Source organism: Nannobrachium achirus (genome assembly GCF_963921795.1).
Source record: "Nannobrachium achirus genome assembly, contig: SCAFFOLD_475, whole genome shotgun sequence".
Taxonomy (NCBI): Eukaryota; Metazoa; Chordata; class Actinopteri; order Myctophiformes; family Myctophidae; genus Nannobrachium; species Nannobrachium achirus.
The window spans coordinates 1-24,556 of record NW_027664821.1 but is presented as its reverse complement, the minus strand read 5'-3'; the positions used below and the strand labels follow the sequence as shown (position 1 = coordinate 24,556).

Below are 24,556 nucleotides of genomic sequence, written 5' to 3'. Positions count from 1 at the left end.
CGTACGCATGCACAAACGAGCACGTTCGCGGGGTATTTTCACGGGACTGCACCCGCTCGCCTCGCCGCCACAAAATTTCGCTGCGCGGCAGAAATAGCCGCCCGCCTCTCATTGAAAATGAATTACTAGGAGGCAGTGACCGCGTATCGTCTGGAACCCACTTTACCGTTCCTTATCTTCTAAAGGAACTATGGCATGAGACTGAATGCACAGGTGCCTCTGCGCCAGTACTTCATAGAGTGCAAAACCGCTCTGCCAGCCTTATAATAATAACTAGAACTGCACTCTGTCGAGGTGCCAACTTGCGTCTTGTGCACAAGTAGGCCATGTATGGCCTGCTTGTGCGCCAGCAGAGCACGCCATGAGGTGCGCTCAACACTGGCATCACCAGGAATGCTGGTCCCTGATTGGCTGTTAATGATGACATTGCCAGAAATGCTGGTCCCTTATTGTGCTACGTGCTTAAACACACACAGCTACCTACCTACCAACCTACCTACACACATACATACGCAGATGAACGCAGTACTTGTGCGCAAGTAATTCAAAATTGTAATCATAATGCACTTTACATTTGAAGCAAATCAAAGTCAAGTGCTATGGCTGTCACACACACACAAACCACCAGCAAATTAGATTGAAAGAAAATGTATTTCCCCTTACAGTTTAAACCTTTGTGAATGTTTAAAATGTGTCCATTTGAGAATAACTTACATTAAAAAGTATCTTGTATTTCAAATACAGGAAATACTAGACCTGAATGTATTTTGATACAAATTACATCCAATTTTTTCCATCCCAGCCAAATACAAATTACAAAATACAAAAAAGGATTTCAAATACGTATTTCAAATACATGTATTTCAAATACTGCCCATCTCTGCACACACACACACACACACACACACACACACACACACACACACACACACACACACACACACACACACACACACACACACACACACACACACAGGGGGGAAGGGGGGGTTGGTGGGTCACTCACTCAATTCAATTTCAATTCAATTCAATTCAAAGGACTCACTCACTCACTCACACACACACACACACACACACACACACACACACACACACGCACACACTACACCACGCACGCACGCACGCGCACGCACAGAGATGGGCGAACATACATTGAAAAGTATTTTGATACAAAATACAAATACTGGGTCAATAAATGTATCAAAATACAAAATATAAATACAGGCCAGAGAAATGTATTTAAGATTCAAATACGTATTTTGTATTTTGAAAATACATAAATACTTTTTATAGAAATGATGCAATGATTAGTAATTTTATAGATTGACTGCCAAGTATTAAATTAATTGCCTGTCAGAATTTCGAAGAATAAAGTGATTTCCAGACGATACGCGGTCACCGCCTCCTAGTAATTCATTTTCAATGGGAGGCGGGCGGCTATTTGGGCCGTGCGGAGAAGTTCTTGGGCGGCGAGGCGAGCGGGCGCGGTCCCGTGAAATCCCCGCGAGCGTGCTTGTTTGTGCATGCATATGCGGGCGGTGAGAGATGGATTGTGTTCATTTTTGTGAAATACAGCGTGCGGTAACCGCTGACCCAAGCGGCGGCCATAGCGATGACCGCGTATCGAGTGGAAGGCACTTAAATTGACCATACTATGGTGTTTGTCTTGAGCAGGCAGCCTAAATGTTTACCACTGTGTGAGAGCTTAGGCTCAGGCCTCAAAACTTCGCTGCGCGGCAGTAAAAGCCGCCCGCCTCTCATTGAAAATGAATTACTAGGAGGCGGTGACCGCGTATCGTCTGGAACCCACTTTACCGTTATCTTGTAAAGGAACTATGGCATGAGACTGAATGCAGAGGTGCCTCTGCGCCAGTACTTCATAGAGTGCAAAACCCACTCTGCCAGCCTTATAATAACTAAAACTGCACTGTTGAGGTGCCAACTTGTGCCTTGTGCACAAGTAGGCAATGTATGGCCTGCTTGTGCACCAGCAGAGCAGGTTGAGCAGTTGAGCGCACCATGAGCGCTCAACACTGGCATCACCACTGGCGAAAATGTGTCTTTCCCCCTACAGTTTAAACCTTTGTGAATGTTTAAAATGTGTCCATTTGAGAATAAAATTACATTAAAAAGTATTTTGTATTTCAAATACAGAAAATACTAGACCTGAAAGTATTTTGATACAAATTACATCCAATTCTTTCCATCCCAGCCAAATACAAATTACAAAATACAAAAAAGTATTTCAAATACTGCCCATCTCTGCGCACGCGCACACACACACACACACACACACACGCTGTGCTTTGTTTTGGAGAGCCACGGTTGCCAGATTCTGTGAGTGAAACAAGCAAACAGGTCTATGAAAATGAGTCCAAAGGTTTCACCACTTGACCTCTATTACATTTACTATTTTCTAAAAGCATGTTGAAAGCAAGGCCACATAAGCAACTATACTTCAGAAACAAGCCCAAATAAAAGCAACCCGCAACTAGAGACTTTACAGGAAAAGAAGACCAAAGTCACTTATATGAGCAGACCTGGCAACATTGACATTCCACACATAGGTGTTATCTTAAAGTCAACAAACACCACTGGGACCAGCAAGCATCATCATTTGTATTCACTCTCACAACCACATCAGGAGGACAAGGACCTTTCTCTGCAGCTACCAGAACAAATGATGCTTTTTCTGCAAGACTGTTGCGCAGCCTCCACGACCACCGCTCAGTTCACACGGGTGTGATTTTTACAGCTAACGATAGCTGTCAGTGATAATGAGAAGAAAAATATATCAGACTAAAGGTCGTTGCATACTACTATGTTTTTTTGGCTGAATATAGTTGCGAATTTCGGACCACGTAAATAAATAAACCTCATGTTGCCCATTTCGTATTTAGGCCTAGGCCTATCTCTCTCAATCTCCTTGCCCTGAAAAGCGCATTTTGCAATGAAAAAACGCAGCAGTGTGCAACAGCTTCAGTTGAAGTTATTTGTTTTCTTTCTTGTTCGCCCCATCATTTATATTTTTAAGATGGGGTACAGTGGTATGCTGGAGCAGGACAAACACCAGTTCGACAAACCCACAACACATCAGATTGTAACTGATTGTAGCTCTCCTATTTTTGTACATTTTTGCTTTTGGACATAAGCCTATTAATTGCCAAAAGAATGAAGAGGCCATGAAAGGTGTTAATGTGTCATGTTAATTTCTTCCACACCTACTGGCTACTGTACAGGTGCAATTTGTAAGGCATACCACGGTGGCATTTTAAACAGGCATTGTTCTGGAGTTGCATCGTTACAGAGTAGACCAGTGCAGCAGTGCAAGATAATGAACTCCCTTCTGAGACTTTAGATATTCATAGTCCTGGAATGAGCCACTTAGCTTTGAATCATTCATGACACATCATCCATCTTTAAGTAAGTGTGAATGTAGATCTAATCAGCATGTCTATCAGTGTCTTCTCAAAGTGGAGATTGGGGGTTGAAGGGGTCTCCAGCATCTGGGGGAAAAGTTCAGAATATATTTAAATAATTGTAATCAAATTACAGAGTTAGTAGAATTGTGTCTAATCATCATGTACACAGTAAAATCCTCATTGTTATTTTATACATAACGCTGAGAGAGTAATTGTGTGGCTGGCTGGCCTGAAAACCATTCATAAAATGTTAGTTTATTTCAGAGTGGAGATTTGATTTGTTTCCCAACCATGTTCAGTATTGTATGATTCATTTCAGTTGGTCATTTCTCACTGAGTGCATATATCAATCAATAATAATACCACTACTGTCTGTTATGGCATTCCAAAATATTTTGTTGCCATGGTGATTGAGTCCATATCTGTAAGTTTGTATAATGCAAATTTAGCCACTAATCCACTCTGTGGGGATATAATTTAAATATAGATTTACTGTAGAAACTAAACACATGACACTTGAGAACCTTTTACACTATGCCTTCCCTGTGGGTTTTGTGAAGTAATGGAGTAAATTGAACTGTTCAACATAGAAAATGACATTTTTTAACCACGTTTGAGAAGAAGAACAGTGACAGTTGTAGAAACACTACAACAAAGCAATCACATTTAAGCACTTTTGGGAGGAAATGTATAGATTTGTAGAAACACTGCAAACCGTACCTTTACACACACACACACACACACACACACACACACACACACACACACGCGCACACACACGCACGCACACACACACACGCACGCACACACATACACACAGACACACTCATGTTTATTGATTTATGTGGGTCTCTTTGTATTTCATATCAGCCTCTTACAGTATGGGTTTTGTCAGAATTGTTTATCATACAATATCATATATTTTGTTATGATGTAGTGTTTGTTGTCTGATCTTTCCCCACCTAGTTCTTACAGTGTGTTCTGGTGTATTTACCATAACCATCAGTTTGAAAGACCATTGTTAATCAGCTGTGGTGTGTCAAAGCTCCACCCCCTGCCAGATTCATCAGAGAGAATAAAAGCTTCAGTTATTCAGACCAAACACACAATTTCCAGTGAGGGGAGACAGACTGTCTTTCCATCCACAGCTACAGGAGGGAATACTGACCCAGACCACTGGACCACTTTAGCTGAAAAGACGTGATCAAGAACTACGATTCAACAAGTCAACTTCAAGGAACATTCTAGAGTAGAGGAGGAAGAGTTACCACCACTGACCGGCTGGCTGTTTTTTTGTTGTTGCTTTGAGCAGAGACTGTTTGTGGCTTTCATTCAAAATGGCTTCCAAGTCATCTCTTTCAGAAGAGGATTTTTCCTGTCCTGTTTGTCATGACATCTTTAAAGATCCTGTTCTCCTGCCGTGTAGTCACAGCTTCTGCAAAGCCTGTGTGCTGAAATGGTGGAGAGAGAAGAAAATAACTGAATGTCCAGTTTGTAAGAAAACATCCTCAACGGACGATCCACCCTGTAACCTGGCTCTGAGGAACCTGTGTGTGGCCTTCACACAGGCTAGCAGAGCCTGTGCCCCTTCACGCCGCCCTGCAATGCCAGCCCAGCAGGAGAGACATCAGAGACCTTCAAAACGTCAGAGAACTTCGTCAGGGTCTGGCGATCTCTGCAGTCTCCACTCTGAGGAGCTCAAGCTCTTCTGCCTGGAATGTCAACAGCCAGTGTGCAATGTGTGTCTTCATTCAGAAAAACACACAAACCACAGTTTCAGACCCATCGATGAAGTTGCACTGGACCACAAGGATCTAATCCAGGAATCGCTGAAGCCTTTAAAGGAGAAACTGAAGACATTCAATGCATTTAAAACTAAATGTGTCAAGAACACATCAAAATGCATCAAGCGCCAGGGCCAGGACACAGTGAGGCTGATTAGGGAACAGTTTAGGAGCCTCCGTCTGTTCCTTCGTGAAGAAGAGGAGGCCAGGATCACTGCAGTGAGAGCAGAAGAGCAGCAGAAGAATCAGATGTTGAATGAGAAGATTGAGGGTCTCAACAGAGATATATCAACCCTTTCACACACAATCGGAGCCATAGAGGAGGAGCTGAGAGCTGAACACATCTCTTTCCTGCAGAACTACAAGACTACAATGGAAAGAGCCCAGTTCACATTGGAGGACCCGCGGGACTACGCATGGGAGCTGTTAGACGTGGCCAAACACCTGGGCAACCTGACCTTCAGAGTCTGGGAAAAGATGAAGGACATTGTCTCCTTCCATCCTGTCATTCTGGACCCCTGCACTGTCTATGAAAGACTTGTCCTGTCTGATGATATGACCACTCTGAGATATGATCCAGAGATCCAGAATCCCTTCACAGAGTTTGAACACATGGTTGTCCAGGCTTCAGAGCGCTTTGACTCAGGGATTCACAGCTGGGATGTGGAGGTTGGAGACAATACAAACTGGGATGTGGGTGTGTCTGAAGAGTTCCGCAAGGACACAGACGACATGCCACGTCTATCTTGGAGAATGGAGTTCGACGAAGGTACATACAGTGTAGCCTGCACACCAGGGCCATTCACTGAGATCTCATTGAAGCAGAAACCTCAGAAGATCAGAGTCAAGCTGGACTGGAACAGAGGAAAGCTGTCCTTCTCTGACCCTGACACCAACACACACATACACACCTTCACACACACGTTCACCAACAAACTTGTTCCATACATCCACACATTTGAAACTCTCCCTCTGACGATGTTACCACGGAAGGTCAGTATAACTGTGGAACATCATGATGATGATTATTAGGCGATGGTAGGAAATGAGAACAATGATTAATCATGTAGTACTGTTTAGTTTTTTAAGTTTTCACTCTTCATTTTCACATGTGATTTGTCATATGCATTAACCATTAGTAGTGTTTAAATGTGAATATTACTCAGGTTTCGTATAATCTATATAATTGTGTTGTGGTCTAGGTCAGGACAGTCAACATTAACATTGTGGTTCTCAAAATGGGGGTAGGGGGGGGGGGGTTCCAGGCATTCCCCGGTGAATTGTTAAGTTAAAAAAAATTGTGCCCCTTGAAACTGCCTGAAAGCCAGCATTGTATTTATCATTTTAAATGATTTAAACTAGTGAAAACAGCCGATCTACAAGCACACAACGCCTCGCAGTGCGAGGTGTTGTGCTTGTAGATCTGCTGTTTTCACTACTGTTGTGCGAGTGCGACAGCCTTGTATGATGAAGCAGGGCTTTACTTTGCGAAGAAACGTACACATTTGAAACTTGGAGATACAAGGTTTCTTCGCGACAGTGATGATATTTACACACCTGTATTATGTTGGTGTGCCCATGGATTCTTGGGACATGAAAAGTGTGCCCATGCAGAAAAAAAGGTTGAGAAACACTGCAACACTCTGATCAGTGATGTCAACATGTCCATGATGATGATGACGATGATGTCATGTTGTTATGACCATACTGTATCTGTTTTGTTGAAAATAAAACTTTTGACTTGGCTACTTTAAAGTGTATTTAGTCCTACTTTCAATCAATTTCTATATGCAGCTTCCTCATACAATATAATAATCACTGTAACATTTTGCAAGGAAGGTTCTATCTATCTATCTATCTATCTATCTATCTATCTATCTATCTGATGTCACACTAACAAAATCCCTTTTATGCCCATATATGGAGTTCCCTGATGTCATCAATATCTAACAGGACCTCATATGGGAATGCCCATATATGGAGGCCACATCGGCCACATACCACAATAACAGAAACCAAATATGTCCAAGACAGATGTCCAAGACAGCCCATATCTGTGTGGCTGTTTCTACAGACAGGGATCTCTATGGGCATGAAAGGGTATGATGCCAGATGTCACATAGACATCATAGGACTTTCACATAACAAATAATTGAGTACGCATGTTTGGGTATATCTCCATATACCATACATGGATCTCCATATGGGTACCAGGGATCTCCATATATGGGTAACTGGTCCTGGCCAGATGGCCACAAATTGGCGAGTGTCGCCCTGAGGTGTCTTACTAGTTTATACTGTATTATGGAATGATATAAAAAAAAATGATACATAGATCAAAGTTTGTTACAACTGAATTTGTCTAGTGCCCGGTGGAGGCGTCTCTGGGAACTGTCAGCGTCACAGTCACAGAGTAGCAGCACTGACCATCCCTACAAGTAATGTTGTGATGATGTGGAGTCTGCATTATACATTGACAAGAGAATTATTCTGCCTGCCTTTTCTCCTTCATTTTGACATTAGTGATACTGCTGCTAAAGATGCTGCTAAATACAACTTTTATTTTGTAACTGGTGTTGTATATTTGTGCTGAATTGTGGGGGTATATTATATACTGTAGGTCTACTTGTTAAGTGTGCATTCTGCTCAATTGCAAGTTTCTTTATAGTCACACGCTGCAATGATGAAGCGATCACACGGTACAATTGAGGTATATTTAGCAGGGGCAAAGTACCCTGGGGGCTGGCATGAAGTCCCACTCTGCATAGAGATGCAGGGTGAGTCCAGTAAGTGGGCTGCACACTGATGAAGTGATCACTAGGGGACCACTTCACGCGGTGGTACAATTGAGCTATTCACATTTAACATGGGCAAAGTACCCTGGTGGCTGCAGGTGTGAAGTCCCACCCTGCTTTAGTAAGTGGGCTGGCCAGTGCCACACATACAGTATATCGCTAAAATGTGAAATGTTTTGATGGGTTTTAACAGTGTAGGCTACAGTAGTAGTAGTAGTCTAGTAGTATGAACCCCCTAAGGTGTTGGTTCTCAAAGTGGGGTCTAGGGACCCAAAGAGGTCCTTGAGGAAGGTCCAGGGGGTCCCCAGCTAAATCACAATCAGGAACCAAATGGACCCTTTAATAACTCAGACCCCTTTTACAATATAGATTGGGGTCTCAGAAATGCCATGCATTAATGGGGGTTGTGTAAAATTGTAACATTAAAATGGTTGAGAATCACTGCTAAATTCCGTTTTTCAAATGGGGGTCCGCAAGTGTCGATTTATGTGTCCTTCACATGAAAAGGTTTGAGAACCACTGCCACATTTTAATGTCATTCCATCAGTATTTAATTGACCACGTTTAAAACAATATTTGATTTTGAAATAAAAATCCTCTCTCACACTTCTGTCTAGTGATCACCATCGCCCTGTGCCAATGTTGGCACCCTTGTCTAAGGTTGCCTATACCCTATAACCACTTTGAATGTTACAAGAATGTAACTTTATAAGAACCACCCCACGTCTATGATTAATTAATAAAAAAAATACAATAGGCTATATTTCTATTTTCTTCAACAATAGATTTAAACTTTTAATCGGGTTAAAACAAGATTTAAAATAAATCTGATTAAAATGCTCCATGTATACACCAAATAAAGCTGATCAAAACCAACCAGATTTAAATTCTAATCAGATGCAGAGGGGTGGTCGTGGTCTAGACCTTTTTACATCCTGATCAAAAAACAGATCAGATTGATCTCACCACATGTAAACACTTATCCAAAACCTTCAATCAGGTTTATTATTGTAATCAGATTGGAAGAAAGGTGGCCATGTAAACGTGGCTACTGTAGCACAATAGACAACATGCCCAAATGTGCTCTGTATAATGTGAAAAATACCAAGCAAGTAGACTAATAACTCTAAAACAATCTAGCACACTCATAGACAACATGCACAAAAGCGCTCTGTAATTGCTTCTGATCTATGTATCATTGTTTTCACAGACCATTTAACCATTATGTGATTAATTTCCTGTTTTAACATATCTTACAAGCTCACACAGGTTGTGACCTTTAAAACAAATGTTAATAATAGCAAATACCACGGGTCCGTGGCAAAATATTTCTATGTGGGGGTCCTTGACATGAAAATGTTTGAAGACCACTAGTAGAAGTTATAGGAGGGGTGTTGCTGGGTAGAGAGGGGAGGGGTTATTGTTGGCTGGGCGGCAGCTTTTGGCAATGCCCAGTGGGAGGGGAGGGGAGGGGAGGGGGAGGGGGGGTCTGCCTGTCCTCCCTTACGTCCTCAGAACACGGATATAAAGACAGGGCTCTGAGATCAGTAACCATTCAGTTTTGTATTTTCACATAGAACTGCTGCAAAATGTCAGGAAGGGGGAAGGGCGGAAAAGGACTCGGAAAAGGAGGCGCCAAGCGGCATCGCAAAGTGCTTCGTGATAACATCCAGGGAATCACCAAGCCCGCTATCCGCCGTCTGGCTCGCCGTGGCGGTGTGAAGCGTATCTCCGGTCTGATCTACGAAGAGACCCGCGGGGTCCTCAAGGTTTTTCTGGAGAATGTGATCCGTGATGCCGTCACCTACACCGAGCACGCCAAGAGGAAGACCGTGACCGCTATGGATGTGGTCTATGCTCTGAAGAGACAGGGACGCACTCTGTACGGCTTCGGAGGTTAATAATACTGACTTGATCTACCAACAACCCAAATAGTGGAGTCAGTAACGCCGAAAAATAAGCTGTTAACTTCAAGTCATGATGCAAAGGTCCCCTTTGGTATGGAAGTACCTTAGGGCCATAGGAAAGAATTTATCCAAAGAGACAAGTTAGATCACCCTTCATTTTCTTTTTATAGCCATTTTAAAAATGGCCGCCGACAATAAACCACTATTACACCAGACCCCATATCTTTGCTTCTGTTAGAGCTATGATAATAATATTGGTGTCAACGTGTACATTTTTGGGGTCTAGGAATTCAACTAAACAGGTTTCAATGCAAAAAAAACAATACTTCACTAATTGACATGACAGCGGGGGGTAAAATATGCACATTTCATGAAAAATAATACGTTTTAACAGGGTAACATACCCCCCCCCCCCCACCCCTCCCCCTAAACTTTGATTTACTTTTCCTTTGGTATGGAAGTACCTTAGGGCCATAGGAAAAAACTAATCCAAAGAGACAAGTTGGATCACCCTTCCTTTTTTTATATAGCCATTTTTAAAATGGCCGCCACAATTCAAAACAATACAGCAGAACCAATATATTTCCTTCTGTTAAAGCTATAATAATAACTAGCCTACAGCCCCTTGGTGTGAAGCAGACAGACTGTGATGTTGACGCCCATTTGTGATGTAAATCGCATCACAGGACAGCCGCCTACAGGCCAAAATTTGGGAAAATATTTTAAACATTTGGGGAATTATGAGAAGTAGAGACACATCTGAAGGTGATAAAGTTGATGTTGGGCAAGGTACATGCGTTATTGATTTTTGTATTGTGTTTTTTAGACAATTGAGCAACTGCTGAACGTGGAGTTACAGATGGACGGTCGGACCAACCAGCATACACACTATTTTTTGGGGCGATTCTAATTAGGTTGTGGGATATTAGTGTCAAAGTGTAAATTTTTGGGGTCTAGTAATCCAAGGTTTCAATGAAAAAAAAAACAATATGTTTCAACAGGAGTAAAATATTCAAAGAAGAATACGTTTTAACAGGGTAACGTTACATTTTCTCCACCTTTGGCAATGAAGTAGGCTACCTTAGGATAATAGGAAAGAAATTATCCAAAGAGACAAATTAGATCACCCTTCATTACTGAAATATACACGTTTAAAAAAATGGCTGCCATCATTTACACTTACGTACAGCAATACATCACATCCTATATCTTTGCTTCTGATAGAGATATAATTTCTGAGGTAAAGGAATCCAATTAAATTGGTTTCAAGACAACAACAAAAAACAATAGTTTTCTCATTACCCTCAAAATGGAGGTGAAATAATTAATCACATTTCATTAACAGTTAACAAATCATTTACTGATGCAAACTTGGACACATCATCAGTGTTGTTTCCTGGAGTCACTGGGTGTTTTGGGTCCTGCAAGAGTCAGCCTCCTCAGGCGACCCGAAGCTGATCAGACCTCGTTATGTATCCAAGTGGTATGCTTCTGTCCCCACTGCTCTCCCCTCTTAATCTGGAGGCTTTTTCTGCTGCATCCACATTGTTGCCTAAGGCTCTTCTTTGTTGGGAACTGTTATTATGCACAGTGGCGTAGCTGTGCTTAGGGAGTGACTGGCAAATTCCAGACTGCCAGATTATGTCAGGTCTCAATCTGGACTGGGTGATGTGTGGTGGAATTTTCAGCTGCCTCTCCAGGTCAACTGTCATCACTCAGTCTCGGGCTGTGGAGAGCAAACCAGCAGAGCAGTTCTTTGGCGTTTTCTCTGGCCTTTTCCCTTCCTTGACACAATGAATGGCCTTAGCTGTGGCTTGGGAGTATTGGATGCCCTTGCTGATTGCTTTAAATGGTAAATGGTGCATTTATACAGCGCTTTTATCCAAGGCGCTTTACATAGATCGTGCATTACATTCACCCATTCACGCACACATTCATACACCGGTGGCAGAGGAAACCATGCAAGGCACCAACCTGCTCACCGGGAGCAATTAGGGGTTCAGAGTCTTGCTCAAGGACTCCTCGACATTAACTCAGGGGGAGCCCGGATTCGAACTGGGAACCCTTCGGGAACCCTTTGTGCTCTAATATCGGTTTCTCTACCCCTGAGCAATGCCGCTCCTTAAGCGATGGATTTCAGGACCTGGTGGTGCCTCAATAGAAATAACCCGGCCCTCAGGCCTCACCCAACACCTTGGAGCAGCTGCTCAGGATATGTACCTGTGTGCTCATTATGTGTACTGCAGATATTCCAGTGCCCGTGCCGAAACAGAGCGTGAGTTTATTGGTCTTCCTGATTTTGCTTAGGCTGCGTGGCAATCCCAGCCATCTTCATTCAGCCATCAGATCATAGATGAGTAGAGGCCAGAGGATTTTTGGGTGCATTTCATGCTGGTAGACACAGGCCTTGAATCTTCCAGGGGGCCCCCTCCAGGTCAGCACTGGTTGCCTTGATGGAATCTCTGTCATTCAGAGTGCGGTTGAAGACATTTCCAAACTCATCACCGGCTTCTCAATGACTGATGGGATCTGGTGTTCTCCCAGACTGAAGCGAATTTGTCTGACATTCCCCTTCTTTTGGATATTTTTTTCCCTTACCAGGTATATTCCAGCACATGCCATTGCTCAGTCTTGGACCATCCAAGGCAATGGCACTGCCAGCATTCCATGCTTTAATGGGGAGCAACACAGCATTTGGCAAGGGCAAGAAGACAGTCTGTGTGGCAGTCCTTGCCTGAACTCACCTTACCTCTTCAGCTGCTCTCTGGCCCTAGCCCAACCACTGAGATGATCTCCACCCACACACCCATTCTCTAGAAATGTCTCCAGAAGCTGTATGGTGTTTCCGGGGACGACATTAGGATTGTGTCCTAATGCTCGACTCTCCCTCTTCCTTCAAAAAGGAAGATAATTTGATCACATGCCACCAAGCAGTGATGCACTCCATTGGAAGTGCAAGACAGACTGTATTATTGTAGCTCTAACAGAAGCAAAGATATGGGTTCTGGTGTAATAGTGGTTTATTGTCGGCGGCCATTTTTAAAATCTAAGGTATGGCCCTAAGGTACTTCCATACCAAAGGAAAAGTAAATCAAAGTTTAGGGGGAGGGGTGGGGGGTAAGTTACCCAGTTAAAACGTATTATTATTCATGAATTATGCATATTTTACCCCCCGCTGTCATGTTAATTAATGAAGTATTGGGTTTTTTGCATTGAAACCTGTTTAGTTGAATTCATAGACCCCAAAATGTACACTTTGACACCAATATTCTTATTATAGCTCTAACAGAAGCAAAGATGGGGTCTGGTGTAATAGTGGTTTATTGTCGGCATCCATTTTTAAAATGGCTATAGATAGAAAATGAAGGGTGATCTAACTTGTCTCTTTGGATAACTTGTTTCCTATGGCCCTAAGGTACTTCCATACCAAAGAAAGGGTGAATCAAAGTTTAGGGGGAGGGGTGGGGGGGGTAAGTTACCCTGTTAAAACGTGTTATTTTTCATGAGATTTGCATATTTTACCCCCCGCTGTCATGCTATTTAGTGATGTATTGGGTTTGTTGCTTTAAAACCTGTTTAGTTGAATTCCTCGACCCCAAAAATGTACACTTTGACACCAATATTATTATTATAGCTCTAACAGAAGCAAAGTTGGGGTCTGGTGTAATAGTGGTTTATTGTTGGTGGCCATTTTTAAATGGCTATAGATAGAAAATGAAGGGTGATCTAAATTGTCTCTTTGGATGAATTGTTTCCTATGACCCTAAGGTACTTCCATACCAAAGGAAAGGTGATTCAAAGTTTAGGGGGAGGGGTGGGGGGGTAAGTTACCCTGTTTAAACGTGTTATTTTTCATGAAATTTGCATATTTTACCCCCTGCTGTCATGTTAATTAGTGAAGTATTGGGTTTTTTGCTTTGAAACCTATTTAATTGAATTCCTAGACCCCAAAAATGTACACTTTGACACCAATATTATTATTATAGCTCTAACAGAAGCAAATATATGGGGTCTGGTGTAATAGTGGTTTATTGACGGCGGCCATTTTTAAAATGGCTATAAAAAGAAAATGAAGGGTGATCGAACTTGTCTCTTTGGATACATTCTTTCCTATGGCCCTAAGGTACTTCCATACCAAAGGGGACCTTTGCATCATGACTTGAAGTAAAAAGTGCGTTACTGACTCCACTAAAAGGCTCTTTTAAGAGCCGCCCACAATTTCTATACGGAGTTCATTCCATATTGTTTATTTATTGAAGTGGTAGCCATGTTAATTTATTAGTGAAGCCGTAGCAAACGGGACACAATGACTCACTTATTTCATATGAATTACATACAGCTTTATTATTATTCCCCCAAAGCACTCGCCCCAGCTCAAATGAACATGATCAAATGCAGTTTTTGATTGGCCTACTTTATGTGGTACAAACTGGCTCATAGAGAGATGATGACCCACTTATTTCATATGAAATTACATATCTTTTATTTTTATTTTTTTCAAAGCACCTAGGCCTACTCACGAGCTAAAATGAACATGTTCCAAATGCAGTTTTGATTACTCTGTGGTACAAACTCATAGATTTATATAAAAAAAAGTGTCATGTCGAATTCATATTAGTCTGCAGTTAGTGGACTGACTATTTTATACATTTGTGTGTGTGCGTGTGCGTGTGCGTGTGTGTGTGTGTGTGTGTGTGTGTGTGAGACGTGTGTGTGTGTGTGTGTGTGTTATAACTGGTTTAAAATTGGAGCGTGGCATATACATAATAATTCCAATTCAAATATAGATTCACCCTACATGTTTATTATACTAGTCTAGGTTATTTTAGCGGGACAATTCAGGAGGGAAAACATTGTGCAGAGACAAAGACAGTGTACCTCCCTCTGAGAGTCACATAGGCAGTGGGCCAGCCAATCAAATGCTGGGATTCACACAATATATTTGCATGGGCCTGCTATAAATACTGGTGCAACGCCGCCTCTCAGTCACTTCTTTTCTTCACACCATTGAGAGAGAACCATGCCTGAAGTTACTAAACCAGCACCCAAGAAGGGCTCCAAGAAAGCCGTCAGCAAAACCGCCGTCAAGGGCGGCAAGAAGCGCAGAAAGTCCAGGAAGGAGAGCTACGCCATCTCAAGGGGCAAGTTCTGCCGATTTAAAATGACTCCAATACGGAAGTAAAACTTCCTATGATTGGCCGCTAGTTGCGCTGTTTTCCCCCTCGGCCGATAGCAAAAAGAATTGTTCACCATTGGATCCCATTCATTTTCCCCTTTCGTGTTCTAACCTTAATTAACATTTTCATGAATACTTTATGGTTCCTATCGCTAGTTATCGCTAGCCTTTCAATCACCATCATATGCGTTTTGTCGAAATTTGGTCCAATGTATTTTAAAATAAATTATAAAGTTGCGGGGTGGGGGCGGGGCCGACTTCTGATGAAACTGATCTGCGGCCAGCCTGCATGCACTGATGCACAATTCGGTTACCCAGAGCAGAGCAGATCTAACAACTCGTCGTAATGCGACGCACTGTTAGCTAGATCGGTTTATTTTGTACAACGGCGTGTAAACATTTTTACAAAATAAATCTATTATACAAACCCAGGTTACAATGTACATTTAGCAGACGCTTAATCCAGAGCTATTAAAATGAGTGAGGACATAAATAAACACACATATATTCTCTATAATTATATAAATGTTAAAACATCGTTTTTGTTAATTCGCCTACAATGTATTTACTCTTATAGGCATATCAGCCACAAATACACGACTTGGTATTTATTTATTATGAAGGCTACCTACTGCCCGATTGTGTAACAAACCTATATATAATGCCACCAAAACAATGCGTCTTTATTTGTTTTTTCTCGTCTTGATTTGTGCAAGTATGGCATGCCATTAAGCGAATAGCCCTACATAAACATATCGACACCAGACAACATATTAGTGGCCACTTACAGCCAAAATAGCCTATGTTCTAAGCCAAGGGAAGCCTATATTATTTTATAAACTCCTCTTTAACATTGGCATATGGCATTCTTGATAATTTGTCAATCATATGCCTACCACAGACTTACTTTACATTAGGCCTACTTCAGACCATTTATCAAATATTTCATGTAACATTTTGGAAACTGAAAACAGCACTTTTTATATGAAGTTGCATGTCCTGCTATCCTGTATAATTGCCATACCTCATATACCTGTTGTTGGAGCCAGGATGGGAGATCTCGGTCGGGAGCTCTTTTGGAATTTGAAGTTGGTCATAGCAGACTTCGGCGACGTGATGTTATGGCAATTATCTGGCTTTTTGTAGGTTTAGAACGGCTATTAGGTAATAATGTATTTCTCCCAAGTAACCACTCGTATATAAAGTGGTATAGCCTATAATATAATATAAAACTAAAAAGAAACACTCAACATTTAGCCTCACCAAATGGTATTAATTAAAACATTTGAAAATAACACTGAGGCTACAGTATAATTGTCAATAGAACAGTCTGCAGCACGTCAAACTAAGTTAGCACTTACATTCACTCACACATACAAATGTCACACAAATTTGCATAGGAACGCACACAAATAGACATAGGTTGATCTCACATTTTATTTCCAAAATATAAACCAGAATGAAATTGACTGAATCAAAGAGGAGGAATATGCTGAATGATGTAGGCCTGCTACTGTAAAAAAAACTCAATCAAACAAATGACATGAATCAAGCGCATTTACGATCGCTGATTGAAAAAACCTCTTTAGCCTCCTGGAATAATTAACCCACGATACTGCATGTCAGCTCAATAATTAGTTCATGAATCCATTCGTGAATCCAGCTTCCCTTCTACTGTAGGCTACTTAGCATGTCACAATCACAGACTGTAGTCACAATGGACAATTCATATGCATATTGCATCCATTCCTACATTAATCGCATTGTTAACATAGGTGTCAAATTGTTGTCAGCTTTTGTTAAGAGGTGTGACTGAGAACTATGAATGCAACTATGAACTATGAATGCAACCTCAGTCCTATAAACATCACAAATCCCTGTTAATAAATATGAATAAACACATGCATATTTCTCTGGACGAATGCCTCTTTGCTTTGTGAAAAGTCTAGTGGACAATTAGCCCCATATAACCTCGAGACACAACAGTATGCAGCGACGGGTGATGTTCTATATGGGGCTAGTGGACAACTGGATTATTATAAGACCCAGCGGAACTACACGGGCACTTTCAAAAGTGGAGTCCTCAACAAGGCTTCCATGCGGGGTACAGAGTCCTAGACGGCCCGGTCAGGTTAGCGGTAGCCTCGGGAACCCAGGCTTGGTTAGCGGCGGCTGCAGCGGCTACTCCAGAGTCCAAACGTTTCGGTGCTCAAATCTCCGTGGCAAAATGAAAAAGTTATTCGGACATTTACTGTCACTGCGGTCCGTCTGTGTCATAGACTGTAGAAACCCTTGGAAAAATAGGCTGTGTGTTGTTGTTGTTTCTTCTTCGTCTGCTGTATTTTCGGCAGAGCTCAACACATTCTCCCAAGTATCCTTGCGTTGCACGTGACCGTTGGCAGCCAATAGCATCTCTGGTAGCATTACAATTCTATTTATTTCTATGATGGCGACACCCATTTCAAGGCGTGGAAAAGGGCCGTTTGCGCTGCATAGAAACCAATGGCGTCATTTCGTCCATATTTTTCTACTCTACGTGTACAAGGTCCTGAAGCAGGTCCACCCTGACACCGGTATCTCCTCCAAGGCCATGGGCATCATGAACTCCTTTGTCAACGACATCTTTGAGCGCATCGCCGGTGAAGCCTCTCGTCTGGCTCACTACAACAAGCGCTCCACCATCTCCTCCAGGGAGATCCAGACCGCCGTCCGCCTGCTGCTCCCCAGTGAGCTGGCCAAGCACGCCGTGTCTGAGGGCACTAAGGCTGTCACCAAGTACACCAGCTCCAAGTAAACTGCTCTGTCTGCTCTAAACACTACGGTCCTTTTAAGGACCACCCATCTTTTCAAAAAAAGAGTTTATCCGTGCATTTAATGTCAACAGCTTGTTGTATCACGAATGACTGTAAATGCAGGGATGATTGAGCCTTTAAATGCAGTTTGGTTTATCAGCCTTTTCACTGCAAAATGTAGACTAGCCTACCTCTTTTGGATAAATTAATCTGTCCACTGTCCAGTGTTATAGCTTTATCTAACCGGATGCATTTCGTTCATATAGGCTACATAACTGAGTTTGTCTTGCTCTGTGGTGGTCCTCTGTATTTACACTGACATGCACTTTGTTTTAATTGTTCCAAATGCTCATTCATTGATTCATTCATTCATAATGCAACACACTTTGAAATGTAAATGAAGCCAAACAGCATTTTGATTGTTTACCTCAAATTGTTACCGCAATGTTAGAGTTGAATGAGTATGTTCATTTCATTATTATTGACAGTCATGAGCATAACCTAAATAGTTTTCCTCTTTAGCTTGCAGTGAGGTCAAATCCATAATCACTTAACATGGTGTTTTTTATAACATTTTCTATTTTCGTGTATATATGACACCCAAACTGATAGCCTTAAACAAAAGGAGGGGGAGAAAAACCACACACACACACACACACACACACACACACACACACACACACACACACACACACACACACACACACACACACACACACACACACACAGAGTATGTGTTTGAATAGTACAAGTAAAGGTGATTAAAATAATAGTCTACTATATTAACTTATTTTGATGGGGACTGGGGAGTGGTCCCCACCCAGACGTCTCTTGACCACTTTGTGCAGTGTGAAACTCAGCCTAGAAGGTACATTGACATACAATCATGGATTTTAAACAATGTTGAGAAATTAGTTTTACTACCTCCACAAACAACACTGCCATCGTAGTCCCTTACATGGGTGGGTGACGTGACGTAACGTTTTCGCTGTCCTCAGTGTCAAACATGTATAAATAAAAAATATATTTGTCAAAAACCTTCTGAATATTGTGCAGGACATTAAGCTTTATGTGAACTTACTCAAGATTAAAACATTTCATTCCTCATTTCTTCAGAATTTTCAACCAAACATGGCAAAACTCATATGGTGTGACTGTCCTGACCTTGTTTCTCAAAGTGGGAACTTGAATAAAACTAAGAAAAATAATTGCTAAAAATCATTTGAAAATGAATTTAGGCTAAAAAAAAATGTCTATTTGTGAGCCTATATCTTTTCAAAGTCAAAGCATAATGTTTTCAGTCATTTCTGATCAAAAACATTTTGTCCCCCAAACCAAAATCATTTGGTGAGACACTAGTTTGGACAAATTAAACAGGCAATTATTTGGACACCTATTGGCTAGAGAGGTCCTTCTTCTGTAAGGCTATTCAGCACTCCCAGCACAACTGCAAGACAGGTGTCTGAGGTGAGTTATGATTTTAACATTTTCATGAAATGCCATCTTGTTGAAACTTTGACAAACTCACCACTTTGGATGTCTGTTGGTGTGACACCTTTTCATTAAAAAAAAGCTTAAGTTATTTGAAGTTTTGGTCATATTTCCATGTAGATCTAGGTTGCTTTGTTATAGCTAGCATGCTGTTAGCATGCTAATGTGTACATAGTAGCCTCAAGGTAAACCTAAATGCAGAAAACGTAATATGGTGTGACACTTAATCATAATGGTGTGACATGTCTGCTTGTCACGCCATATGACTTGATTGTCACACCATATGATTTATACTGTATTTAACTACAGATATAACAATAAATAACAAAGTTCCATGTTTCTTTTGTACATTTAAACATTTGTTTTAAACATTTTTACATAAAATGTAATTTAGCTTCATTCAGTGATACTTCAAATTCATCAGACAGAGCAGAAACCCCTTCACAGAAACCTTAACATATTGTTTCAATCTAAACAATATTTTCTCTTTGTCTTAAACTATACATTCCATTTTCTTTTGTCAGCTGGAAAATGACAAGTGCTGAGAGAACGAGAAAGTACAGGGAGAAACTAAACAATGACCCAGCAAGGAGAGAGGAGCCAAAGGGGCGAGACTGCATTTTCTACGAAGAGCAGGAGGTTGTCTGTGGCATAGCAGAACCGCAACAAGGCAGCCGGTTTGCTACCCTCACCAAATACGACTGGCTGATGTACAATACAGTCTAAATGTATAATCTAATCTGATCTAATACTTTTGTACTTTCACTCACTGGACTGGACAGTGGACAGTGTTAAGGTAGGACCCGAGACAAAACTAGCGAAAATAGCTGATCTACAAGCTCTCAACACGTTGTGCTGCGAGAGCTTGTAGATCAGCTATTTTCGGAGTTGCGCAACCCAGCACTCTTTAGCTAGTGGAGATGTGGTGTAATGTCATGATTCCTAATTACATTTGTTCAACACAAAATGCTGTGTTCAAGTTCAGGAGACTTCGGAAAAAAGCAATTTACCTGAATGCTGAGTTCTGTTTCCACTAATTGGTGTTAATAAAATGTTGCCTTGGCTCCAAGTGTGGCTATGCGCCTTATTGTCTCTTTAGGATCCTTCTGCCGTGGGCCGGCAGAAGACTTAGGTGTGCGTAGCATTCCTGTGCACATCCTCATCATCCATCTACTACTACAATTCTTTCTTATCCCATGTTAAAGCCCTACAATAATATCCTGTTCAGAAATATTAAGGCCATGTTATCCTGGGTAATTGTTTAATCAATCAGTAAAGTTCAGTACTCACTAATAGGTAGGTTAAAACACAGTTTGCTTTGACACATGAAGATATGATCATACGATGTGACACTAAATCATTTGGTGTGACATTCCAAATAGTGAAAAATCATACCTTTATTAATGATTAAACCAAAAAAATGTTTATGGATTACATAGAGAATATTATCAGGAAGAGTCACAAATATTTGTGTAATTTTAGAGAAAGTTTTGACAGAATACATTTAAAATATGTTGTAAGATCATGAACATGGGCCTCACACAGAGTGTCGATTATGAAAAAAATATACAGATATAATTAATTTTCAAAAAACTATAGTGGATCACTGGTTAGTTATGATAAAGGACTTTGATAAAGTGAGTAACTTAAGAAAGATGTACTCCATTTTCATTTCATGAACAATTATTTTCATGTCACACCATATGACGATTTTAGGCACAAGTACAACAAACTGCTGAATAAAGTCTGATTCCAATAAAATATCTAAAAACAAAATGTATTTCCATAAGGTTGAGAGTGAGTAGAACAAAAGTAAATAACTTTTATGCCTGCAAGTTAAAGTTTTTTTAAAAACACATTTTTTGGGGCGTCACGTCACTGACCCATATATATATATATATATATATATATATATATATATATATATATATAAATGTCACAATGCGACATAGCTCTGTTACTATATATATTATGTTCCCCATTTTCAATTGTTTTTATTTTATTTGTGACATCTGCTTTGGCAATGTAAACATATGTTTTCTCATGCCAATAAAGCTCCTTTGAATTGAATTGAATCCCCCTCTGTTTGGCTATTTCAATTAATGTTATTGCTATTATGCCATATCATACCCAGAAAAGAGATGCTGTATTTAATGTTGTTAAACCCATCCACATTAGCCACACACTGTGATCCACACCATTGCACTGTCTTCACTTTCATGTGATATGGACCTGAGTCTGAAATAAAGATTGATTATTAGTTAGTCAGTCAGTCAGTCAGTCAGTCAGTCAGTCAGTCAGTCATTCATTCATGCATGCATTCATGGAATGTATTTATATGAACTCACACCACCATCTGGCAGTCAGGTTACATGATGGGGAGGACAATTATGACTATAGCCATGTTTCCATAAACTTATTCGAATCAGGGAAGCGAATGATCAGAAATGCGTATTAAGACAAAGTGAATTTAGCCTGTTTCCATTAAACTGATGAAATGCGATTCTTGGGAGATCGTGCCTGGGTCCGTCTGACCAACGTGCTGTAAATACTTCCCGCGGGCATGCACACAGTGCACAGAGCTGGGATGGGGCTGATTTTTTTTTTCCAGACCGAGAGACGTGAGCACTGCTGTGACTCGCTGCTCTCTCATCCCGACCCAGAGCCGGTCGCGACGCACCGCTGTGGAGAAAGTGCACCCGGCGGGGGCACAGAGCAAGCAACCCCGGCCAGGGCGCGTCCCCGAGCCGAGGCGGCCGGCCCGCCGCCGGGTTGAGTCCTCTGGGCAGACTGCATCCTGGTGTCGCAGATGCGAGCTGCTGTGAGCTTGTAGATCGGCCACTTTTGGCACGCACAACACGGTGTGATGACGAAGGGTCACTCTGTGTGTAACGACCGGTTTGTTTTGTGGGCTAACACTATACAATGGACGTTAATTAAGCGGTGGGGGAAAATCCACCTCCTCCAAGCGGATTTTTTGTTTGCGGATAATGAAAGTTTATTCGCATTTTGAAGTGTTTCCATAAAAAAGATTTTGCGAATAAGCCTTGAATGTGCATTAAGAGGCTTTATGGATACGCCACTTATATGAGTGCTCACAGCTGTAAATGGGGTGTTAGTTTTGCCGGACCATTATCTGCTGGCAGCATCTGTTCTGCACACAATATTCAGGTGTGAAAGATCAGGACTCAGAGAGAATTGCCAATAGCTATATTCTGCATGATGTTATTACACAATATGTCTCTGTTGAACATGTTCATTGCCAGCAACACGGTTCATACTGTCCACGCAGAATAAAATCCCCTCCAACACCAGGTTGGACAAAAACATTATCAACTTCACATTTAACAATGTGTGTGTGTGTGTGTGTGTGTGTGTGTGTGTGTGTGTGTGTGTGTGTGTGTGTGTGTGTGTGTGTGTGTGAGAGAGAGAGAGAGAGAGAGAGAGAGAGAGAGAGAGAGAGAGAGAGAGAGAGAGAGAGAGAGAGAGAGAGAGAGAGAGAGAGAGAGAGAGAGAGAGAGAGAGAGAGAGAGAGAGAGAGAGAGAGAGCACGCGTGTGTGCGTGCGTGAGTGGGTGTGTGTGTGTGAGAGAGAGAGAGAGGGAGAGAGAGAGAGAGAGAGAGAGGGGATCTCTTTCACATTTTGTATGAATGTGAATGTGATGTAATAAGTATTATTCTATTTCCCCATCTTTATGCCACAACAGGTCACACTATAATATTGATTATACCTTATCGTCTGGTGGTTTATTCCCAAACAGTATACTGACATGTAACATACAGTGCACTTATGAAAGGGGGGTAATCGCGCTCTTTCGAACGGCCATCATTTCGACCGGAGGGTTAGCGACTCACTCCACTGAGGTTAGGGTTAGGGTGAGGGTTAGAGTCGGGTGTCGAAAAGATGACATGTAGTAACAGCGACACGCTCCCTCCATTATGGGCAGCTGATCCGATATACATCACTGGCCAGATGGCCAAGACATGGCGCGACCTTGCCCTTTATGCGAGGTCGCTTGTCTCCCTGAGGCGTCTTATAGTTATGTATGTATTATATAACAATAATAAGCACACATGAGAACCCAAAGTTTTAGACTTGAGTCTGTGTTTAACAAGAACTACCTTTCGCCTCAGGGAGACAAGCGACCTCGCAATAAAGGGCAAGGTCGCGCCACATGCCCATATATGGGCATTACCAAATATGGGCATTCCCAGATATGAGCTTAATATTGAAAACATCAAGACATCTCCATATATGGGCATAAAACGGACAATGTACTGTACCTGTACAAACGACATTACAATAAAGTACAACCGTGAACCTTGAAAAAGTAGTAGACTAATATAAAACAGAAAAGGAGAGAAAAAGTATAGAATTGTGGTTCTCAAAGTGAGGTCAAAGGGTCCCCAGCGAAATTAGTCAACAGGCTATAGGAAAGTCTGTTTTAAAACATTATTTTATAATGTTCCTATTTGACACACTGGCTGTGAGCTTTGAAACACATCTCAATAATTTATCAAATTGTTTGCAAAACAATTTCAGAAGGGGGTCCGTGGCACAATATAAATCAAAGTGGAGGTCCTTGGCATGAAAATGAGGACCATTAAGTAGAAGTTATAGGAGGGGTGTTGCTGCCTGGGTTGAGAGGGGAGGGGTTATTGTTGGCTGAGCTGCAGCTTTTGGCAACGCCCAGTGGGGAGGGGGGGGGGGAGGTCTGCCTGTCCTCCCTTACGTCCTCAGAACACGGATAAAAAGACAGGGCTCCGAGTCCACCAGTCATTCAGTTTTGTTATTACACACAGCTGCAGCAAAATGTCAGGGAGAGGCAAGGGCGGAAAAGGACTCGGGAAAGGAGGCGCCAAGCGTCATCGCAAAGTGCTTCGTGATAACATCCAGGGAATCACCAAGCCCGCTATCCGCCGTCTGGCTCGCCGTGGCGGTGTGAAGCGTATCTCCGGTCTGATCTACGAGGAGACCCGCGGAGTCCTGAAGGTCTTCCTGGAGAATGTGATCCGTGACGCTGTCACCTACACCGAGCACGCCAAGAGAAAGACCGTGACCGCCATGGATGTTGTCTATGCTCTGAAGAGACAGGGACGCACTCTGTACGGCTTCGGAGGTTAATAATGCTGACTTGATCTACCAACAACCCAAAGGCTCTTTTAAGAGCCGCCCACATTTTCTATACG

The 24,556-nt window shown here is 41.8% G+C and overlaps 2 protein-coding genes across 2 annotated transcripts; both read left to right on the top strand.

Moving 5' to 3' along the window:
- Positions 1–9,590: 9,590 nt before the first annotated feature.
- LOC308280779 (histone H4) lies at positions 9,591–9,902 on the top strand (the record flags this gene model as incomplete). Its single annotated transcript, XM_080755096.1, has 1 exon — positions 9,591–9,902. The coding sequence occupies one exon, from the start codon at positions 9,591–9,593 to the stop codon at positions 9,900–9,902; it is 312 nt and encodes a 103-aa protein (XP_080611222.1).
- A 14,277-nt stretch (positions 9,903–24,179) lies between these two features.
- Positions 24,180–24,491, top strand: LOC308280780 (histone H4; the record flags this gene model as incomplete). The annotated part of the gene is made up of 1 exon (XM_080755097.1): positions 24,180–24,491. The coding sequence occupies one exon, from the start codon at positions 24,180–24,182 to the stop codon at positions 24,489–24,491; it is 312 nt and encodes a 103-aa protein (XP_080611223.1).
- Between the last annotated feature and the right edge of the window lie 65 nt (positions 24,492–24,556).